The 19,814-nt window shown below is 57.4% G+C and overlaps 1 protein-coding gene and 1 pseudogene across 1 annotated transcript; one reads left to right on the forward strand and one right to left on the reverse strand.

Moving 5' to 3' along the window:
* The window catches only part of LOC137457381 (zinc finger protein 585A-like), a 285,768-nt pseudogene that overhangs the window by 199,170 nt on the left and 66,784 nt on the right, over positions 1-19,814 (forward strand).
* LOC137457378 (zinc finger protein 420-like) lies at positions 4,637-6,158 on the reverse strand. The gene has a single exon (XM_068169278.1). It carries the CDS (start codon positions 5,945-5,947, stop codon positions 4,637-4,639), a length of 1,311 nt encoding a protein of 436 aa, XP_068025379.1. The 5' UTR covers positions 5,948-6,158.

The raw sequence follows: 19,814 nt of genomic DNA on the forward strand, positions 1-19,814 counted from the left end.
TGCTGTGAGACCAAGGAAGGGTGATGTAGTCGATCTGCCAGGCCTCTCCATATTTATATTTCGACCCATACCACAGAGGCTTCATGCACTTGGCCTGCTTGATGGCAGCACAGATGTCACACTCATGGATGACCTGTGAGATGGCCTCCATGGAGGTGTCCACTGATCTGTCCCCAGCCCACCGGGATGTGGCATCTCTCCCTTGGTGGCCAGAAGTGTCATGGGCCCAGCAAGCTAAGAACAGCTCACCCTTGTGTTCCCAGTCCAAGTCTATTTGGGAGATTTTAGCAGCCAGGTCTGCTTGGTGGTTGTGCTTGTGCTCCTCTGTAGCTCTGCTCTTGGGGATGTGTGCAGCCATGTGCCGTGCCTTTGTTGGCAGCCTGTCCAGGTGGGCAGCGATGTCTTGCCACAGGTCAGCGGCCCAAACAGGCTTCCCTTTTCTCTGCCTCTCGTTCCTCCTCCATTCCTTCAGCCACCCCCACAAGGCATTGGCTACCATCCAGGAGTCAGTGTAGAGGTACAGCACTGGCCAGTTCTCTCGTTCTGCTATATCCAGGGCCAGCTGGACAGCTTTTACCTCTGCGTACTGACTGGATTCACCTTCTCCATCCCTTGCTTCTGCCACTTGCCTTGTTGAGCTCCAGACAGCTGCCTTCCATCTCCGCTTGCTTCCTACAAGCCAGCAGGACCCATCTGTAAATAGAGCATAGCCCTTCTCGTTGTCAGGGAGATCATTGTATGGGGGAGCCTCCTCAGCACAGCTCACTGTCTGGCCTGGTGGCATTCCCAAGTCAGCACCCTCTGGCCTGTTGGGGATCACTTCCACTGTGCCAGGGCATTTGAAGCTCCCTATCTGAGCTCACTGAGTTATCAGGGCCATCCACTTGCTCCAGGTGGCATCTGTGGCATGATGTGGGGCTGATCCTCTCCCTTAGAACATCCAGGTCAGGACTGGAAACCTTGGAGCTAGAAATAGAGGTGACTCAGTCCCAATGACCTCAGAGGCAGCCTGGACACCCTCATAGGCAGCTAGGATTTCCTTCTCTGTCATGCTGTAGTTGGCCTCACAGCCTTTTTAGCCCTTCCTCCAGAAACCTAGGGGCCTGCCCCTTGTTTCAGCAGCAACCTTCTGCCACAAGCTCCACATAGGACCATTCTCACCGGTCGCAGTGTACAGCATGGACCACCTCTTGTTTTACCTGATCAAACGCCACCTGCTGCTCAGGTCCCTACACAAAATCATTTTTCTTCCTTGTTACATGGAAGAGAGGTTTCACAATTTGACTGTACCTGGGAATGTGCATTTTCCAGAAGCCCACAAGCCCCAAAAAGGACTGTGTCTCTTTCTTGTTCCTGGGTTGCACCATAGTGGCTACCCTGTTCACCATCTCCTGAGGGATGTGGCGACAGCCATCCTGCCATTGAACACCCAGGAACTGGATCTCCCTAGTAGGCCCTTGGACCTTGCTTCTCTTGATGGCCAAGCCAGCCTCCAGCAGGATGTCAATTATCCTCTTACCCTTCTGGTAAACTTCCTCTGCTGTCTCACCCCATACAATGATGTCATTAATTAACTGCAGATGCTCAGGGGCTCCACCTTTCTCTAAGGCAGTCTGGATCACCTCATGGCAGATGGTTGAGCTATGGACCCAGCCCTGAGGCAACTCATTCCATTGGTACTGTCCTCCCCTCCAGGTGAAAGTAAACTGTGGCCTGCATTCTTCTGCAATGGGGATGGAGAAAAAGGCATTAGCAATGTCACTTGTGGCATACCACTTGGCCCCCTTCAATTCCAGCTCATACTGGAGCTCCAGCATGTCTGGCATGGCAGCGCTGATTGGAGGAGTCACTTCATTCAGGCCCCAGTAGTCCACGGTCAGTCTCCATTCCCCATTTGCCTTCCACACTGGCCATATCGGGCTGTTGAAGGGTGAGTGAGCCTTGCTGATCACCTTCTGGCTCTCCAGTTGTTGAATCAGTTGGTGTATGGGGTGCAGAGAGTCCCTGTTGGTCCTGGATTGCCTGCGATGTACTATGCCAGAGGCAAGAGGGAACTTCAAATCCTGCACCTTATGGCTGCCCACTACGGAGGGGTCATCCGACAGCTTGGGCATGGTGGACAGCTGTTCTTTGCCTGTAGTCTCTACAGCTGCCACCCCAAATGCCTACTTGTGCCCCTTAGGTTCCTTGAAGCATCCCTCCCACAGAAGGTCAATGCCAAGAAACAAGGTGCATCTGGACAAGTCACTAGGTTGTGCTTTCCCCATTGTGACGATTTAAGCCTTAACTGGGAGTTAAGAGCTCAGATGGGGAAAAGGCTGAGAATCTCTCCCCCACTCCCCCCTCCTCCCTCCCAACAGAGAGGGAAAAAAAAAAGGAAGGAGCAAATTCACCAAACAATAATTTGGAGTTGGTTTGGAAGTAGAGAGGTGAAGAGTTTTCTTTAAACAATAGATATATAACAATAAGAGGTAAGGTTTACAAGGGCAAGGAACAAGGATGGATGGAAGGGGGACAAAAAAGAATAATACAAAACCAGTCTCTCTCTGAAGAGGCACAGAGGCAGCAGGGAGAAGGATCAGACCTGACCAGGTGGTGGAGGAGCTGGAAAGCAGCCACAGTAGCTCTCATCCAGGGGAGGCAGGAGCCAAAAAGGAGAGCTAACAGCTGCAATGTCCTGCTTTTCATGCCCTATTTGGGCAGGGAGGGGGGAGTGGAACAGATTCAGCTTCCCAGGGGGAAAAACACCCTGCAGGGAAGGCAAAGTACCAGCAAGCCCTCCTCCCTGCTTTGTTTTTTTGTTTTCAGAATGGGTGTTAACCCAGCACAATTAGGAACAGTGTGGCCAGCAGGAGCAGGGAAGTCATTCTGCCCCTGTACACTGCACTGGTTAGGCCACACCTTGAGTGCTGTGTCCAGTTCTGGGCCCCTCAGTTTAGGAAGGAGGTTGACTTGCTGGAAGGTGTCCAGAGAAGGGCAACAAAGTTGGTGAGGGGTTTGGAACACAAGCCCTATGAGGAGAGACTGAGGGAGCTGGTGTTGCTTAGCCTGGAGAAGAGGTTGCTTATTGCTCTCTCCAACTCCCTGAAGGGAGGTTGCAGCCGGGTGGGGTTTGTTCTCTTCTCCCAGGTAACCAGCACCAGAATAAGAGGACACAGTCTCAAGCTTCACTAGGGGAGGTTTAGGCTGGAGGTTAGGAGGAATTTCTACAGAGACAGAGTGATTGCCCATTGGAATGGGCTGCCTGGGGAGGTGGTGGAGTCACCATTATTGGAGGTGTTCAGGAGGAGACTTGATAGGGTGCTTGGTTGCATAGTTTAGTTGATTAGGTGGTGTTGGATGATAGGTTGGACACGATGATCTTGAAGGTCTCTTCCAACCTGGTTTATTCTATTCTATTCTCTGCACATTGGATATCTCCAAACTGTGCCTGTGGCAGTTATTTGTGGGGAGAGGTCTCTCCAGCTTAAGACCATGACATTTGCACAGGCACTTTCAGCTCCCAAGGCAGCATCTTGAGCACAGAACTTGTGGATTTGTGCAGCAGCTCAGCCAGCTCCAGCTTGCGTAGCAACAGCTCAGTTCTGCCAGGCACATTGCTTAGAGCTGCAGAGCCAAGCTGAGATACAAGTGTAAGACAAACATCCTCGGCGATCATTTCTGGGCACTGTGGTCAGGCACAGCATCCTTTCTTGCAGTGTTTTCACTCTTTACAGTCTTAAAGCTCCTAAAACCTTTTTAACACTCAAAGAAATCTCTTCCCATTTCTGGGTGAGTGGAAAGCTTGAGGGAAGCCCCAGGTCAGCAGGAATGCATCAGGAACACTGCTGAGCTAGGGAGAAGGCTTTTGGAAGCCCCAGGCCTGCTGGAAAGAACCAGAGCCCTGTAGTGGAAAGCTGACAGAAGCTTTCTGAGGGCTTCCAAAGACCTTCCTGAGATCCCCTCTATACCCTCCAATGATTCTGAAAATCAGTCCTAGAACCCTCCAGGCCTCCCAGAACACATAATATCCCTTGACACAATGAAAAAATCACTCTGAGATGTCCCTGAGACCACTCCCAGCAAGACACTCTCAAGACTCTTTTGACAATCTCATTTTCACCTCCCTGAACTGGGCACACAGCTCCAGACCCATTCCTAGGGAACAAATGCCCTTAACATTTGGGCATTGTGGGCAGGAATGTCTGAAAGAAAAGCAAACAGACAGGATTTGGGTAACTTTGGCTTTGTATCAACACAACTGGGCAACGGACAGAGGGATTTTTATCCCAGGGAGACAGAAATTGGGGAAGAACCAGAAAAACCCTGGCAAAGTTCAGCCCAGCTCTAATGTCTGCTACAGTTGTGCTGACTCAGCACTGCAATTGTTCTCATCAGCACTAATTGGTGTTCAGAAGGGCAGGAGGCATGTATTTCTGCCAGATCCCCCAGCCTCTGAAAAATGCAGAGGGAAAGGAAGAGATTCTGGTTCAATCTGCTGGAAAGGCTCTCAGGCAGGTTAGAATTATGCCAATCGACCCAGGGTAGATCTATTTGCACCTCCTCTGCACTGTGGCCTGCTCACTGGTGTGGCTGCAGCAGCGATTAGTGAGGTATCCCTTTGCGTGAAGCTCTTCTCGCAGTCAGCACAGGTGAACTACTTCTGTCCGGTGTGCACACGAAGGTGCCAGTTCAGGTATCTCTTCTGGGTGAATCCCTTTCCGCAGTCAGCACAGGTGAAAGGCTTCTCGCCTGTGTGCAGAAGACGGTGCTGGGTGAGTTGTCCCTTCCGAGTGAATCTCTTGCCACAGTCGGCACAGGTGAAAGGCTTCTCGCCTGTGTGCACAAGATGGTGCTGGGTGAGTTGTCCCTTCCGAGTGAATCCCTTGCCACAGTCGGCACAGGTGAAAGGCTTCTCACTAATGTGTACAGGATGGTGCTGGGTGAGATGTGAAAGGAATCTAAATCTCTTGCCGCAGTCGGCACAGCTGTACGGTCTGTCACCACTGTGGATGAGTTGGTGCTGGATGAATTTCGTGCTGTTGGTGAAGTTCTTGCCACACTCAGCACAGGGAAACAGATTCTCTCCGGTGTGGATACGGCGGTGGATGGTGAGGGTGGAGCAGCTTTTGAAACTTTTGCCGCAGTCTCTGCAGGTGAAGGACTTCTCAGTACTGTGCACACTGCGGTGCTTGGTGAGGGAAGACTTGTGAGTGAAAGTCTTGCCACACTCAGCACAGCTGTACGCCCTCTCACCGGTGTGGGTGCGAAGGTGCTGAGTGAGGTTAGACCTCCAGGCAAAACGCTTGCCGCAGTGGGCACAGCTGTACGGCCTCTCACCAGTGTGGGTACGGAGGTGCTCAGTGAGGTTAGAGCTGCAGGCAAAGCTCTTGCAGCAGTCGGCACAGCTGTAGGGTTTGTCCCCACTGTGGATGAGTCGGTGCTGGAGATACACAGTGCTGGTGGTGAAGCTCTTGCCGCACTCAGCACAGGGGAACAACTTTTCTCCAGTGTGGATGCGGCGGTGGATGGTGAGACTGCGGCTGGTTTTGAAGGTTTTGGTGCAGTCCCTGCAGGTGAAAGACTTTCCAGTGCTGTGCACACTCTGGTGCTGCCTGAGGGTGGACATGTGAGTGAAGCTCTTGCCACAGATGTCACAGGAGAAGGCCTTTTCCCCAGTGTGGGTGAGGCAGTGCCGTGTGAGATGACAGTGCCGTGTAAAGCTGTAGCCACAGTCAGCACAGGTGAAAGCCTTTCCTCTAGTGTGGGTGAGGCAGTGCCGGGTGAGATCACAGCTCCGTTTGAACCTCTTGCCACAGTTCCCACAGACAAAGGGCCAGGGGCCAGGGTGTGGGCAGTGGTGCTTCAGTGGCTCTGAGCCATGTGGGAAGCTCTGCCCACAGTCAGGGCACTGATTCAGCTGCTTGTGTGGCCCTGAGGGACCTGCTCTGGCTTCATCCTCCTCCATACATTCCTTCTCATCCTGGTCACCTTCATCCTCATCCTTATCTTCCTCTTCATACTCATTCTCCTCATAGTCATCATTCTTGTCAGCAGCAGCATCCTCCCTCTTGATCCCTACCTCCTCATCCTCCTCTCCCTTGGGGCTGCATGTTGGCAGCTCCAACTTGATCTCTGGGTGCTGCTTCTCCTCCCAGCTCTTGTCTGGGTCCTGTGAGGCCATACTGTGCCAGGAAGGGGTCACAGCTCTGCAATAGGGAAGATGGAAACACCTGAGCCCAGGACCTCAAACACTGCGATCCTGCCTGGGTCATCACAGTCCCAGACTCCCAACACCTCCCAACTCCCAGCTGGAGGGAAGAATGTAGAGGGAACCTCAAACATAACTTTTTTGCAGTGGTGTGGGCACAGAACACTAATACCTGTGCTGAGACCCCAGGTTCCTGTGATCAGTGGCCAGAGGTACCCTGGGGCTTACAAGTGGCCTTGTCCCGCTCTCCTCAAGCATGGTGGCATTGGAAGGGTAGTTCCTGGCCCAGGCCCTGTCCTTTGATCTCCCCTGGCTCACACAATGGAGGCAGCAGCACTGAACAAGGGAAGACCAAACCACCTCCAACCTTCTCCCACCACCCTCCACACCCCAACCCCAAAAATCACCTCCTGCACAAAACTGACCCCCAGCAGCCTGGAGAGTTCCCAGGCTCTCATCACAGCTGATGTCCCTTAGAGACCCTGGGGGGCAGGAGGAGCTGGAGAAGACTGAGAGATGCTCTGGGGCCTGGGGTCCTCCTGTTGCCCCACTCTGGGTTCCTTACCTGCTGGGCTGCTCCAAGGGACAGATCTGGAAACTCCGCTGTTCCCCAGCACACAGGGGCAGGGATGATGGTGGGAGAAGGACTCAGTCCCTGCAAGAGAGAAGCAGAGGGCTCAGAGGAGAGCACTGACCTGCAAGGGATGGCTCAGAACTGCCCAGGACCAGGCAGCACAGCTCAGCCTTGCTGGGGGCAGCTACCAAACCCAGCAGCACAGGCACAGCACACAGCCAGGGCTGCTCAAGATAGGAGGCCTCAACAAGTACAGACTCAGCTCCTTGCCCAGCACACAGCCCCCAGCAGACAGCTGCAGGCCAGCACCACAACACAGCTGCCTTCACACAGCCTCTCCCAGGCCTTGCCTAAAGCTGTCTCCCACAGCCTGCCCAGGCCTCTGCTGCCTGCAGCTGCATTTGCCAGCAGATTTTGCTCTGGACCCAGCTCTCCTCCCTGGCCCTGGCCCCACCACACCCACCCTGTGCTCACCTCTGCCCTGCACACACCTCTCTGCTGCCCACTCCCCAAGAGTAGTTCACAGCAGTCCTCAGGACACAGACAAAGGGAGGTTAATGATCTCTGCAGATGCAGCAAAGGGGGAAGGGACTTGGGCAGCTTCTTGTTAAACCTCTTCAGCCCTCACTGGGATGCTAGAGGAGTCTGACTCCTGCCCAAACCTCACACCTCCAGCACCCTTCACACACCTGCAGCCCAAAGGGACTCACTGGAAAGGGTTTGGCTTCCTTCTCTCCCTGACCATTTCTCTCAGCTTGCTCTTTGCAGTTCTCCTGGAGCTGCCACTACACCCCCAAGAGAAAATGAGGTTGGATGGGAGGGCACAGTGCCCATGGGCTGCTGTTCATCTCCCAGCTGACACAGGCAGAGCTGAAGCACAATTCACTCCTTTCACCTCCTCAAATGCTGCCAGATTCTGCCATTTCCTGCACACTCATTTGCCACCTGGGCCCTGCATCCTCTCCCCTTTTTGGGGGGACAAGGCCTAATTCCTGCCTGAGCATTCTCAGGCCTTTCCCTAATTCCCAGCTCATCCATGTCCCTACTGCCTTGGCTATCCCATGGCCCTGTGTCCCCCACCTCCACTGCCACTGCAGCTGGAAGGGTGGAGTGGGAAATGCTGTGGCTGAGGAAGCATCTAAGGAACTGGGCTGGAAGCAGCAGCACAAGAATGGAAGGGGCCTGAGACTAAAGGCTGGGATCAGCTGGAGGGCTGAAAGAACAGCACCAAGCCAAGGAGGGGTTACAGATGAGGCCTGGGGAGGGACCCTGCAGCCACCTCAGGCAGCAACTGATGAGAGCAAGTGGGATAGAGAGGGAGTGAAACCTCAGGTGACTCCTACCATGGGCTATGCCTGGGCTGTGTGGCTAGGAGCCCTGAGTGCCTGCTTGGGCTGTGCTGGATGTCAGGAGGGGTGAGGGGACTGTCCTGAGCCAGGCAGGGTTTGGGGCTTTGAGCTTCTGGGGTCAGCTGCTGCCAGCACCATTGGAGGTAGGAGCCAGGCAGAGCCACACAGCTGCTGAAGTAAGCTCTCCCACCCCCTGCAGCCTTCACCCTCCGTCTCTCCATCTAGTGCTCCATCTCCACTCACTTGCTGCCGTCTCAGAGTCCACAGGGTCCTACAACATCACCAGGGCTGATCTACACATCCATCAGGGCCCAACAGAAGCCCCTGGATGGGAGCATGGAAGAGAATCCCTGTGATGGGTGGAAGGCACTCGGATGTCTTACACCAGAGAGTAGAGACCTCCAGAACAGACAGCAGAGTACAGAGGGACACCACAAAGTGTCATCTAGCTTAGTTTGTTCCCACAAGGCCTGCACCCACTCTCTACAAAGGAACAGCACAGGCTCTCCAACTTCCTTTGCCCTTCCTCTCTGCTCCCAGGAACATCTTCTGGGATCTCTCTCTGCAGAGGAGGTTTGAGGCCTTGGCAGTGCTGCCAACTGCAGCCTGCAGCGGCCTGGCTCACCTGGGAGCTGCCTACCAGAATCTGTAACTGCAGCTCTTGGGTATGGGGGGAGGAGGGGCAGAGAGGCATGGGGGAGGGGGAAGGCATTTGGGGCCTGGGGTTCTGGCCTGCTTTGGTGGAGCTTTGGAGGAAGCTTTGGTGGAGCTCTGGAGGAAGCTTTGGCCTAGGGAGGTTGCTTGGCTCCCGTGGCCCAGGCGCACTATGGATTGTTGTGGATTGGATGCTTTGCACTGTAGGATGCAGCTCTGAACAGCACAGCCATGGAAACTGCCCAATTCTATCCAACCCTCTGGCCACAGCTTGGCATCAACTCCTTTCACAAGGCTCAAAGAGAGCCTCTCTGCCTCCTGAAACCTAAGACTATACCCTGCAGAACAAGTTGGAGGAGCTCAAGGGGACAAGCTGCAGAGGGGGCCCAGGGCAACCTCCTGAGCTTCAACAAGAGCAAGGGCAGGGTCCTGCCCCTGGCCTGGCACAATCCTCACAATCAGGACAGGCTGGGGGAGGAGGGGATAGGAAGCAGCCCTGCAGAAAAGCACTGGGGGCTGCTGCTGGACAAGAAGCTGGACAGGAACAGACAGGGGGAGCCTGCAGCCCACAAGGCCAAGGGCAGCCTGGGCTGCACCAAAAGCAGCATGGCCACAGATGGACAGAGGCCATCCTGGCACTTGGCTCTGCTCTGCTGAGATTTCACCTGCAGCACTGCAGCCAGCTCTGGAGCCCTCAACACAGGAAGGACATGGACCTGATGAAGAGGGTCCAGAGGAGGGACACAAAAATGATCAGGGGCTTGGAGCAGCTCTGCTACCAGGACAGGCTGAGGGAGCTGGGGGTATTCAGCCTGGAGAGGAGAAGAGAAGACTCTAGGGAGACCTAAGAGTGACCTTCTGGTACCTGAAGGGGACTACAAGAAGGCTGCAGAGGGACTCTTTGAAGCCATTGCCTCTGGTCCTATCCCTGCAGGCTTATGCAAACTAGAGCAGAGCAGATTGAGATTGGAGGTGAGGAACAAGTTCTGCACCAGGAGGCTGCTGGAACACTGCAACAGGTTGCCCAGGGAGGGGCTTGAGGTCCCAGCCCTGGAGAGGTTCAAGGTCAGGCTGGACAGGGCTCTGGGCAACCTGAGCTAGTGCAGGATGTCCCTGCTGACTGCAGAGGGGCTTCGACTGCAGCACCTTTGCAGCTCCCTGCCAACCCAAACCACTCTAAGATTCTAGGAGTCTAAGTGCAGCCTCCAGGGAGAGGAGGAAAAAGATGAGGCAGAGGAGGACAAGGAAGAGGACAAGGAGGAGGAGAACCAAAATCCCTTCCAAACTCCTCCAAACCTCTGCCAAATTCCTGGAAAGCTCTTCCAGCTCTGCAGAGTTCATTCTCAAGAGAGCTGAGGGAGTTGCTAGGCTCAGGGATGTCTTGCACACTCTGCACAAATGCTCCAGAAGCTTTCCAAGTGTCCTCAAAACCAGCAGCACAGCTCTGCTGCCACACAATGCCAGGCTGCAAGGGACCCCAAGGCTCAGCTGCTCCAACCTTGCCAGCTGACACTGGACTGGAAAGGAGCTAGCCCAGCCCCCTGCCAAGCTGAGCCTTCCAACTCTGCCCTGCAGGGCAATCCACCACTGCCCTGGGGAGATGATTCCAATGGCTGACTGGCAGGGAAAAGCTTTTGCCTCTGCAGGGCACTGTGCCACTTCAGCTCAACTCTTGCAGCAGCTCTTTGAGATCTGCCTTTGGAACACCACAAACTCTGAAGCACTGCAGTGCAAAGCAGCTCAGCTTCAACTTCCAACTGCCTGAACTCTCTCATTTTAAATTCAAGACAGGGGCCAAGCTCACACCCAGCCCCCAAGCTCAGGAACCAGCAACTAAGGTCAGAGTCAGCTCCCAAGCACAAGAATCCAGATCAGAAATGCAGAGCCAGCCCCCAGGCTCAGAGCCAGCTCCTAAGTTCACATCCAGGCCCCAAGCTCAAGAACCAGCAGCTAAGATCAGAACCACTTCCCAAGCTCACAGCCAGCCCCTGAGCTCAAGAACCAGCAATTAAGGTCAGAACACTTCCCAAGCTGAGAGCCCCCTCCAGAGCTCACACCCAGGCCCCAAGCTCACAAGCCAACAAACCAAACCAAACCAAACCACACCACGTTGGAAGAGACCTTCAAGACCCATCAACCAATCCAACCCACCCAAACAGCTAACCCATGGCACCAAGTACCTCATCACGTCTCCAAATAAGGTCAGAACCACAATAATAACCACAATAATAAGCAAATAAGGTCAGAACCACATTCCAAGCTCAAGAGCCAGCCCCCAAGCTCAAGAGACAGCCACTATGGTCCAGAACCTAGATAAAAAGTGCAAACTCAGTTCCCAAGCCAGCAACTAAGGTCAGAATCACTTACCAAGCTCAAGAACCAGCCCCTGACCTCACAGACAGGCCCTGAGATCAAGAACTACACCCCAAGCCCAGAGTGCGCAACTAAGCTCAAAACCCCTTTCCAAGCTCACACCCAGACCCCAAGCTCAAGGGCCAGAAAATAAAATCAGAACCACTTCCCAAGCTCAAGAACCAGCAGCTAAGGTCAGATCCACTTCCCAAGCTCACACCCAGACCCCTAGCTCAAGAAACAGCTCCTGAGCTCCCAAGCCAGCAATTAAGGTCAGAACCATTTTCCAATCTCAGGAACCAGCCCCCAAGCTCCACTACCAGCAACAAAGGTCAGAGCCAAGCTCCAGAGCCAGCCCCCACACGCTCAAGAGCCAGACAGTAAGGTCAGAACCACTTTCCAAGCTCAGAGCCAGCCCCTAAGCTCACAACCAGCCCCCAAGCTCAAGAACCAGTCCCTGACCTCAGAGACAGGCCCTGAGGTCAAGAACCACACCCCAAGCCCAGAGCCAGCAACTAAGCTCAAAACCCCTTTCCAAGCTCAAGAAGCAGCAACTAAGATCAGAACAATTCCCAAGCTCAAGAGCCAGCCCCTAAGCTCAAGAACCAGCAACAAAGGCCAGAACCAAGCTCCAGAGCCAGCAACCAAGGTCAGAACCACTTCCCAAGCTCAAGAACCAACCCCTGACCTCAGAGACAGGCCCTGAGGTCAAGAACCACACCCCAAGCCCAGAGCCAGCAACTAAGGTCAGAACACGTCCCAAGCTCACACCCAGCCCCCAAGCTCCAGAACCAGCCCCCAAGCAACCTAAACTAAAAGTGCAGACTCAGTTCCCAAGCTCAGAGCAAGCAACTAAGGTCAGAACCACTTCCCAAGCTCAGGAACCAGCCTCCAAGCTCCACTACCAGAACAAAGGTCAGAACCAAGCTCCAGAGCCAGCCCCCACAAGCTCAAGAACCAGCAAGTAAGATCAGAACTGCTTCCCAAGCTCAAGAAGCAGCAACTAAGGTCAGAACAATTCCCAAGCTCACAGCCAGCCCCCAAGTTCAAGAGCCAGCCCCTATGCTCCAGAACCAGCAACAAAGGCCAGAACCAAGCTCCCGAGCCAGCAACCAAGGTCAGAGCCATTTACAAGCTCAGGAACCAGCTTCCACGTTCCAGTACCAGCAGCAAAGGTCAGAGCCAAGCTCCAGAGCCAGCCCCCACAAGAGCCAGAAAATAAAATCAGAACCACTTCCCAAGCTCACACCCAGCCCCCAGGCTCAGAGCCAGTTTCACAACTTTGCTTATTTCAAGGTCCCTTCATTGCACTTCTGCTAAGTGTCCAAATTGAAACACTCAGAGAATGCTTTGGCCTAGAAGGGACCCCAAAGATCAGACAGCTCCAACCCCCTGCCATGCCCACAGACACCTTCCACCACACCAGGCTGCTCAAGCCCTCATCCAACCTCACCCTCAGCACCTCCAGGGAGGGGGCAGCCAGCACCTCCCTGGACAACCTGCTCCAGGCTCTCACCACCCCCACTCCAAACTATTGCCTCCCAAGCCCCACTCCAAATCTGCTCTCCTCAACCTTCAATCCACTCCCCCTCAGCCCATCACTCCCAGCCCCTCACCGAAGTCTCTCCCCAGCTCTCCGGCAGCCCCCAGCAGCTACCACAAGGCTGCTCCAACCTCTCCCCACAGCCTTCTCCTCTCCAGCCTCAACAGGCACAACACTCACAGACCACCCACACAGGGGAACTGCCACAGCCCTCCCACCACCCCCAGGTCCTCCTCTGCACCCCCTCCAACAGCTCAACCTCCTGCCCCTCTTGGGGGCACCACAGCTGCACACAGCACTCCAGCTGGCAGCACACAATGCTGCCAGCACAAAAACCATTGCAGCAAAAGCCTCAACCTGTGCTCAGCTGACAAACCAAAGGGACCTCAACTTGGCCACAAGAGAAAGGACCAAACTCAGCCAAGACACTGATCCAACACCCAAGGCTGCACAAAACAACCAACAGCAGAAGCTCCTCCTGCCCTGAGCCTTTCTGTGCTCAGGAGACCTGCAGAGAAACTGAGAATCACTCTGCAACCCCCCAGGGAATCTTTGTGCCTCAAGAGATTGCAGAGCACAGAGGCCTTGGATGCCACCACCCCCAGCACAGCCAAACCGCCCCACAGCTGACACCAGCCCCAGGCGCTCCCAAGCTCAGGCTCAGCACAGCACCCACGCCTGACACCCCCACGGCACCCAGCACACAGCCTGCCCACAGCTCCCCCCCGCGCCTGGCCCTCAGCCCAGCCGCTGCCCTTCAGCACAGCAGCCGCCCGGCACCTGCCACCACAAAGCCTCCAAACCCCCAGGGCTCCCCCACACACCCCCACAGCAGCCTCTGCTGCAAGCCACACCCCACGCTCACCACCACCTCTCCTGCACACAGCAGCCCCCACAGCGCCGCTGCCACCTCAGCTCTGCTGCCAGCCCAGCCCCCAGCACAGGGACACAGGGACACAGGGCCAGGGACAGCCCCTGCAGCCCACCAATGGCTCCGCCTGCAACACAGCAGCAGCCAAAGGGGGCCTGCAGCTGCCCCCACCAGGGGGAGGCAGCACCACAAGGAACCCCACAGACCCCCAACCCCACCCGCGGCCCTGCAACCGCACAGACCCCTCCCAGAACAGCATAGACGACGTTCACCGACCCTGCACAACTCTGCCCTAGCCCACAGCCCCCTCCGACCACCCCAAACACCGCAAACCCCCACAGCCGCACAGAGATCTCCACAATCATAGCGACACCCGCTCCAACCCCACGGATCCCAAGAGCCAAGCTTGCAGAGCTCCCCCGGACCCCACAGACCCACCCTCACCCCGTACCCCACGGATCTTCCCCGGATCCCACGGATCCCCCCACACACATATCCCCAGAAGCCCCCAATCGAACCCCACCGATTCCCCATAGATCCCCGCAGAGGCTCCCCCCCACCCCAGCCCCACCGACCCCTGCCCCCACAAACCCCTCCCCAACCCAAGCGACCCTCCCGACCCCTCGCAGCCCCACAGAGAGCATTCCCTGATCCCCACCCCACCACCCCCAACTCAGCACCAGAGACTCCCTCACCCCACCTGGACGCCGCGACAAGGGGGAAGCAGAGAAGGAGGAAGAGCTCAGCGCACAGGGAGCCGCCGGCCCCGGCAGGCTGCTGGCGAGCAGAGAGCGCTGCGAGGGAGACCTCGGCCCGGCCCCTCCGGCTGCTGCGGCCACGTGGGACGGGGAGCGGAAGCAGGGAGCAGTCTGGAACGGAAGCCCCGCCCACGGCCGGGCAGCCGCAGCCAATGAGAGGCGGCGGGGAGCGCGGCAGCTCCTCCCCCTGGGCGCTGCCGAGGCCCAGCCAGGAGCTGCCCCTGCCGGCCGCGGCCGCCATTGGTGCTGCCCCGTGGGGAGCGGCAGCGGGGCCGGAGCGCGGGAGAAGTGCCGGAGGTGCTGGCGGGCGAGCGGCAGCTGCCGGCTGGTGAGCTGCGGCGGGGCGGGAGGGGCTGAGGGGGCCGGGGAGCGCTGAGGGCGGCGGCAGCGCAGGGGGGAAGGCTCTGGCTGCGTGGGGCTGCACTCTCACATTTTCGACTCAAGGCAGGGGCCAAGCGCACACCCAGCTCAGTAGCTCACACCCAGCTCAGTAGCTCACACCCAGCTCAGTAGCTCACACCCAGCTCCTACGCTCAGAGCAGCTTCCCACGCTCAGAGACAGCAACTAAGGTGAGAACAACATCTGAAGCTCAGACCCAGCCCCCAAGCTCAGAGTGAGAAACTCAGATGAGAAGCACTTCCCAAGCTCTGAGCCAGTCCCCAAGCTCAAGAACCCATATCAGAAGTGCAGAACCAGCTCCAAACCTCAGATGCAGCTCCCAAGCACAAGCAGCAGTTCAAAAGTGCAGACCCAGCCCTCAGGCTCAGACCCAGATCAAAATCCAGACCCAGAACCCAACCTCTCACATTGTAAATTCAAGGCAGGTGAGAAGCTCACACTCAGCTCCTATGCTCACCACCTGCTCCCATGCTCAGAACAGCTTCCCAAGCTCACAGCCAGCCCCCAAGCTCAAGAACGAGATCAAAAGTGAGACCCAGCTCCCAAGCTCACACTCAGCCAAGCTGAGCCAGCCCCCAAGATCAAAAACCAGCAACAAAGGTCAGAATCACCTCCCAAGCTCAAGGACCACCTCTTGAGCCCAGAGCCTGCCCCTAAGATCCAGAACCAAGATCACAAGTGCAGACCCAGCTCCTAAGCTCAGAGCCAGCTCCCAAGCCCAAGAACCAGCTGCAAACTCAGATCCAGTCCCCAAGCTCAAGAACCAGCAGCTAAGGTCAAGAGCAGATCCCTAGCTCAAATTTAAGGACTCAGAGAATCCTTGGAAAAAAAGCCACCTCCTAGCAGGGGGATTCAGCAGCACAAGGAACCCCCCCGAACCCCCACCCCAACCCCACCCGCAGCCCCGCAACCGCACAGACCCCTCCCAGAACAGCACAGATGATGTTCACCGACCCTGCACACCTCTGCCCTACCCCACAGCCCCCCCCCGAACACCCCCAACACCGCAGACTCCCACAGCCGCACAGAGGTCCCCACAATCACAGCGACCCCCCCCAAACCGCACAGGCCCCAAACGCCAAGCTTGCAGAGCTCCCCCAGACCTCACAGAGCCACCCCCACCCCGTACCCCACTGATCTCCCCCATATCCCACGGACCCCCAAGCACATATCCCCAGAAGCCCCCAACCAAACCCCACCGGTTCCCCCTAGATCCCCGCAGAGGCTTCCCCCCGCCCCAGCCCCACCAACCCGTACCCCACAAACCCCTCCCCAACCCAAGCGACCCTCCCGACCCCTCGCAGCCCCACAGTGAGCATTCCCTGATCCGCACCCCACCACCCCCAACTCAGCCCCAGAGACGCCTTCACCCCACCTGGACCCCGGGACAAGAGCGAAGCAGTGCAGCAGAAGGAGGAAGAGCTCAGCGCACAGGGAGCCGCCGGCCCCGGCAGGCTGCTGGCGAGCAGAGAGCGCTGCGAGGGAGACCTCGGCTCGGCCCCTCCGGCTGCTGCGGCCACGTGGGACGGGGAGCGGAAGCAGGGAGCAGTCTGGAACGGAAGCTCCGCCCACGGCCGGGCAGCCGCAGCCAATGAGAGGCGGCGGGAGCGCAGCAGCTCCTCCCCCTGTGCGTTGCCGAGGCACAGCCAGGAGCTGCCTCTGCCGGCCGCGGCCGCCATTGTTGCTGCCCACGGCCGGGCAGCCGCAGCCAATCAGAGCCGCCGCAACAGCCCAGGCCATGTCAGTGGCGTTGGCCATGGGGGTGCAGTTTTTCATTCTTTGTGTATGCCTTTTGCAAACTGACAATGGCTGCCCTGGGCTGAACTGAAGCTCTAAGAGCTACAGGACAGACAGTGCTGCTCCTATTGCAGTGGAGGACACTGCCCTTGAAACCTTGCCAGACACTAAGACAGCTCCTAGCAAAGACACCTTGGTAGTCACAGTCAAAGCTGTGGCATCAATGAAGCCATTCAGCAGTGGCCTGATGGAGGCACAGGTAGGTTACAAAGCAAAGCAGCTAAGACCTCTGCTCTCTTGGACCCCTTGTAGCTGCAGGATTAAGGGAGAGAGGTTTGAATTCAGGCTCAGAACCACACAGAAGATCCTTTCTGGCTCCAAACAGACCAGTGGCACTTTCAAGGGAAGAGTTAACTTCTTGGGGGACAACTGCCTGTTAGGTTTGGGCTCAGGTCTCTGTAATGTGGACAGAAGGAACATGGGGTGATGGCACACACATCAGGAGGTCGTTTAGGTCACCCTCATGCAGCTGCTGGGGATACCCAATCAGTAAACCAGGACAGTCTGAAATGGTTTACAGACCAAAACAAAGAGCTAAGTCACTGAGAGAGACTGCTGGGATGATAGAAAGCAGCTTTAGAGAAGAAGAACACAGGACAGGGAGCAAATCTTCCATAATCAAGAGGTGGAGCTGGATGGAGAGAGAAACCTTAGCTGCTGGCTCCCAAAGACTCCAAAAGGCACATTTGATGCTGCACAAGAAGAAACCCAGAGAAGTTGGGGAGGACTTGACAGCTGGTGCTCCACAGTCATGGAAATGTAACTGCAATGCATTGGGGTTTCAGACAACATCACCTCCCTGCCCCACAACATCTGGCCCCCAACTGAAGTGCTGTGGATCACTGCTATCAAGAGTGAAGGAACAGAAGCAAGCTTGCCCAGACCTGAGCTGCTATTTGAATCAGGTTCATGGACCAATGGCTGGGGTTACCTATTAGCAGGGACTGAGACACTGAAACAGGGGAGCAGTGGAAAACCAAATTGCTGCCAACACAACACATGCTGCATGAAAATCCAGCACACAGGGGCAGAGCTGTTAGCCTGAAACCAAACTTCATACAGGAACAAAACCAAATCCACTGGCACAGGTAACAAGAACTAACAGCCCCAAGGGAAAGACAGAAAATGGAGATGGGAAGTCAATGTTGCTGCAAGAGGCCAGCTCCAGCAAGGCATCAAAATGATTGTTAGGCAGCAACAGACTCAATCAGCACTGGTAACAAGCCCAACCCCGGGGACACTGCAAACGCAGCCAGGAAATAGCTCTGCAGAGGTGGGGTCACAGCAATTGCTAGATCCAGACCCGGGACAAAAGGCACAGGAAATGACCTTGCTGCTGCTGCCAAACACCCAACAACCCAACCCAGACTCCTCACCCTCTGGCGCATCAGAACTGAAACCAGAGACTCCCTTTGGATGCGAGGTGCTGGAGGGCGAGCGGCAGCTGCCGGCTGCTGAGCTGCGGCGGGGCGGGAGGGGCTGCGGGGCCGGGGAGCGCTGGGGGCGGCGGCTATGGCTCAGGGACCTATTTGTGTCTCTGCCCTGCACAAGCGCTCTGGGCTCCTCCAAACCCCTCCTCAAACTTCCTCCTGCAGCCCCAAGTCCTCTCTCTCCAGCCTGCAGTCAGAACTTTCTTCCTGAGCTGCCTTCAGCTCACAGCCTAAGGGAAAAAGCTCAAAGCCAACCTGAGACCAAACCAATCTGAGTGCAACCCGAGAGAGGCTGCTGCGAGGGCTGGAGGCACCCCAAGATGTTCCGCAGCAGGCAGTGGGAACCTGGGGACTCCAACACGAAGGCAGGAAGGAAAACCTCAAGGCTGAGCTCCGCACGCCCCGCGCAGCGCCGGGGCCCAGCAGCTCAACGCTCCCCGGCTCTCAGCATGCCCCGGGGCCGGCCCAGACCCTTCCCCGCTCCGCTGCCGCCGCCCGCAGCACTCCGGCACCGCTGCCGCTCCCTTGGGCACTGCTGTTGGCTCTCTCGGCTCCGGGGGGAGTTGTACAGCTCAGAGAGAGGTGAAGCTGATCCATAGCCATCAATATCCCCACGGAGCCCTTTGCATCGCCCCAGCACACTCCCACCCCCAGTGCCAGTGCCAGCCCCGCCTGGTGCTGAGTGCGGGCAGCAGGGCTGGGATGAGAGTTGCACTCTGGACCCCGTCCCTCCCGGCCGCTCTCTGACACCTCACCGCCCCCCCCCATTGCTGTCCCAATGCACATCCTGCACAGCACAGACTGCAAACAGCCAAGAGCTTCAGGAGCGAACCCCGCGGCCCCCAGCACCGCCGGCACCCCCCTGCCCCTGGCCAAAGCCAAACAGAACAATTCCTCACCCTCCCCGAGCCTGCCCCAGCCCCACGGAGCCCCCTGCCCCCCGCGCCCCTCCCGACCCCCAACTCCACACACGCCCCCGGCAGCCCCACGCAGCCAGAGCCTTCCCCGCTGCGCTGCCGCCGCCCTCAGCGCTCCCCGGCCCCCTCAGCCCCTCCCGCCCCGCCGCAGCTCACCAGCCGGCAGCTGCCGCTCGCCCGCCAGCATCTCCGGCACTTCTCCTGCGCTCCGGCCCCGCTGCCGCTCCCCACGGGGCAGCACCAATGGCGGCCGCGGCCGGCAGGGGCAGCTCCTGGCTGGGCCTCGGCAGCGCCCAGGGGGAGGAGCTGCCGCGCTCCCGCCGCCTCTCACTGGCTGCGGCTGCCCGGCCGTGGGCGGGGCTTCCGTTCCAGACTGCTCCCTGCTTCCGCTCCCCGTCCCACGTGGCCGCAGCAGCCGGAGGGGCCGGGCCGAGGTCTCCCTCGCAGCGCTCTCTGCTCGCCAGCAGCCTGCCGGGGCCGGCGGCTCCCTGTGCGCTGAGCTCTTCCTCTTCCTCCTTCTGCTGTTCTGCTTCGCTCTTGTCCCGGGGTCCAGGTGGGGTGAGGAAGTCTCTGGGGCTGAGTTGGGGGTGGTGGGGTGGGGATCAGGGAATGCTCTCTGTGGGGCTGCGAGGGGTCGGGAGGGTCGCTTGGGTTGGGGAGGGGTTTGTGGGACAGGGGTCGGTGGGGCTGGGGCGGGGGGTAGCCTCTGCGGGGGTCTAGGGGGAACCGGTGGGGTTTGGTTGGGGGCTTCTGGGCATATGTGGTTGGAGGTCCGTGGGATCCGGGGGAGGTCCGTGGGGTACGGGGTGGGTGTGGGTCTGTGAGGTCCAGGGGAGCTCTGCAAGCTTGGCGTTTGGGGTCCGTGTGGTTTGGAGGGGTAGTCGCTGTGATTGTGGGGACCTCTGTGCGGCTTGTGGGGGTTTGGGGTGGTCGGGGAGGGCTGTGGGGTAGGGCAGAGGTGTGCAGGGTCGGTGAGTGT

This window comes from Melanerpes formicivorus, unplaced genomic scaffold (assembly GCF_026170545.1).
Source record: "Melanerpes formicivorus ecotype bairdi unplaced genomic scaffold, bMelFor1.0.p_v2 SCAF_177, whole genome shotgun sequence".
Lineage (NCBI taxonomy): Eukaryota > Metazoa > Chordata > Aves > Piciformes > Picidae > Melanerpes > Melanerpes formicivorus.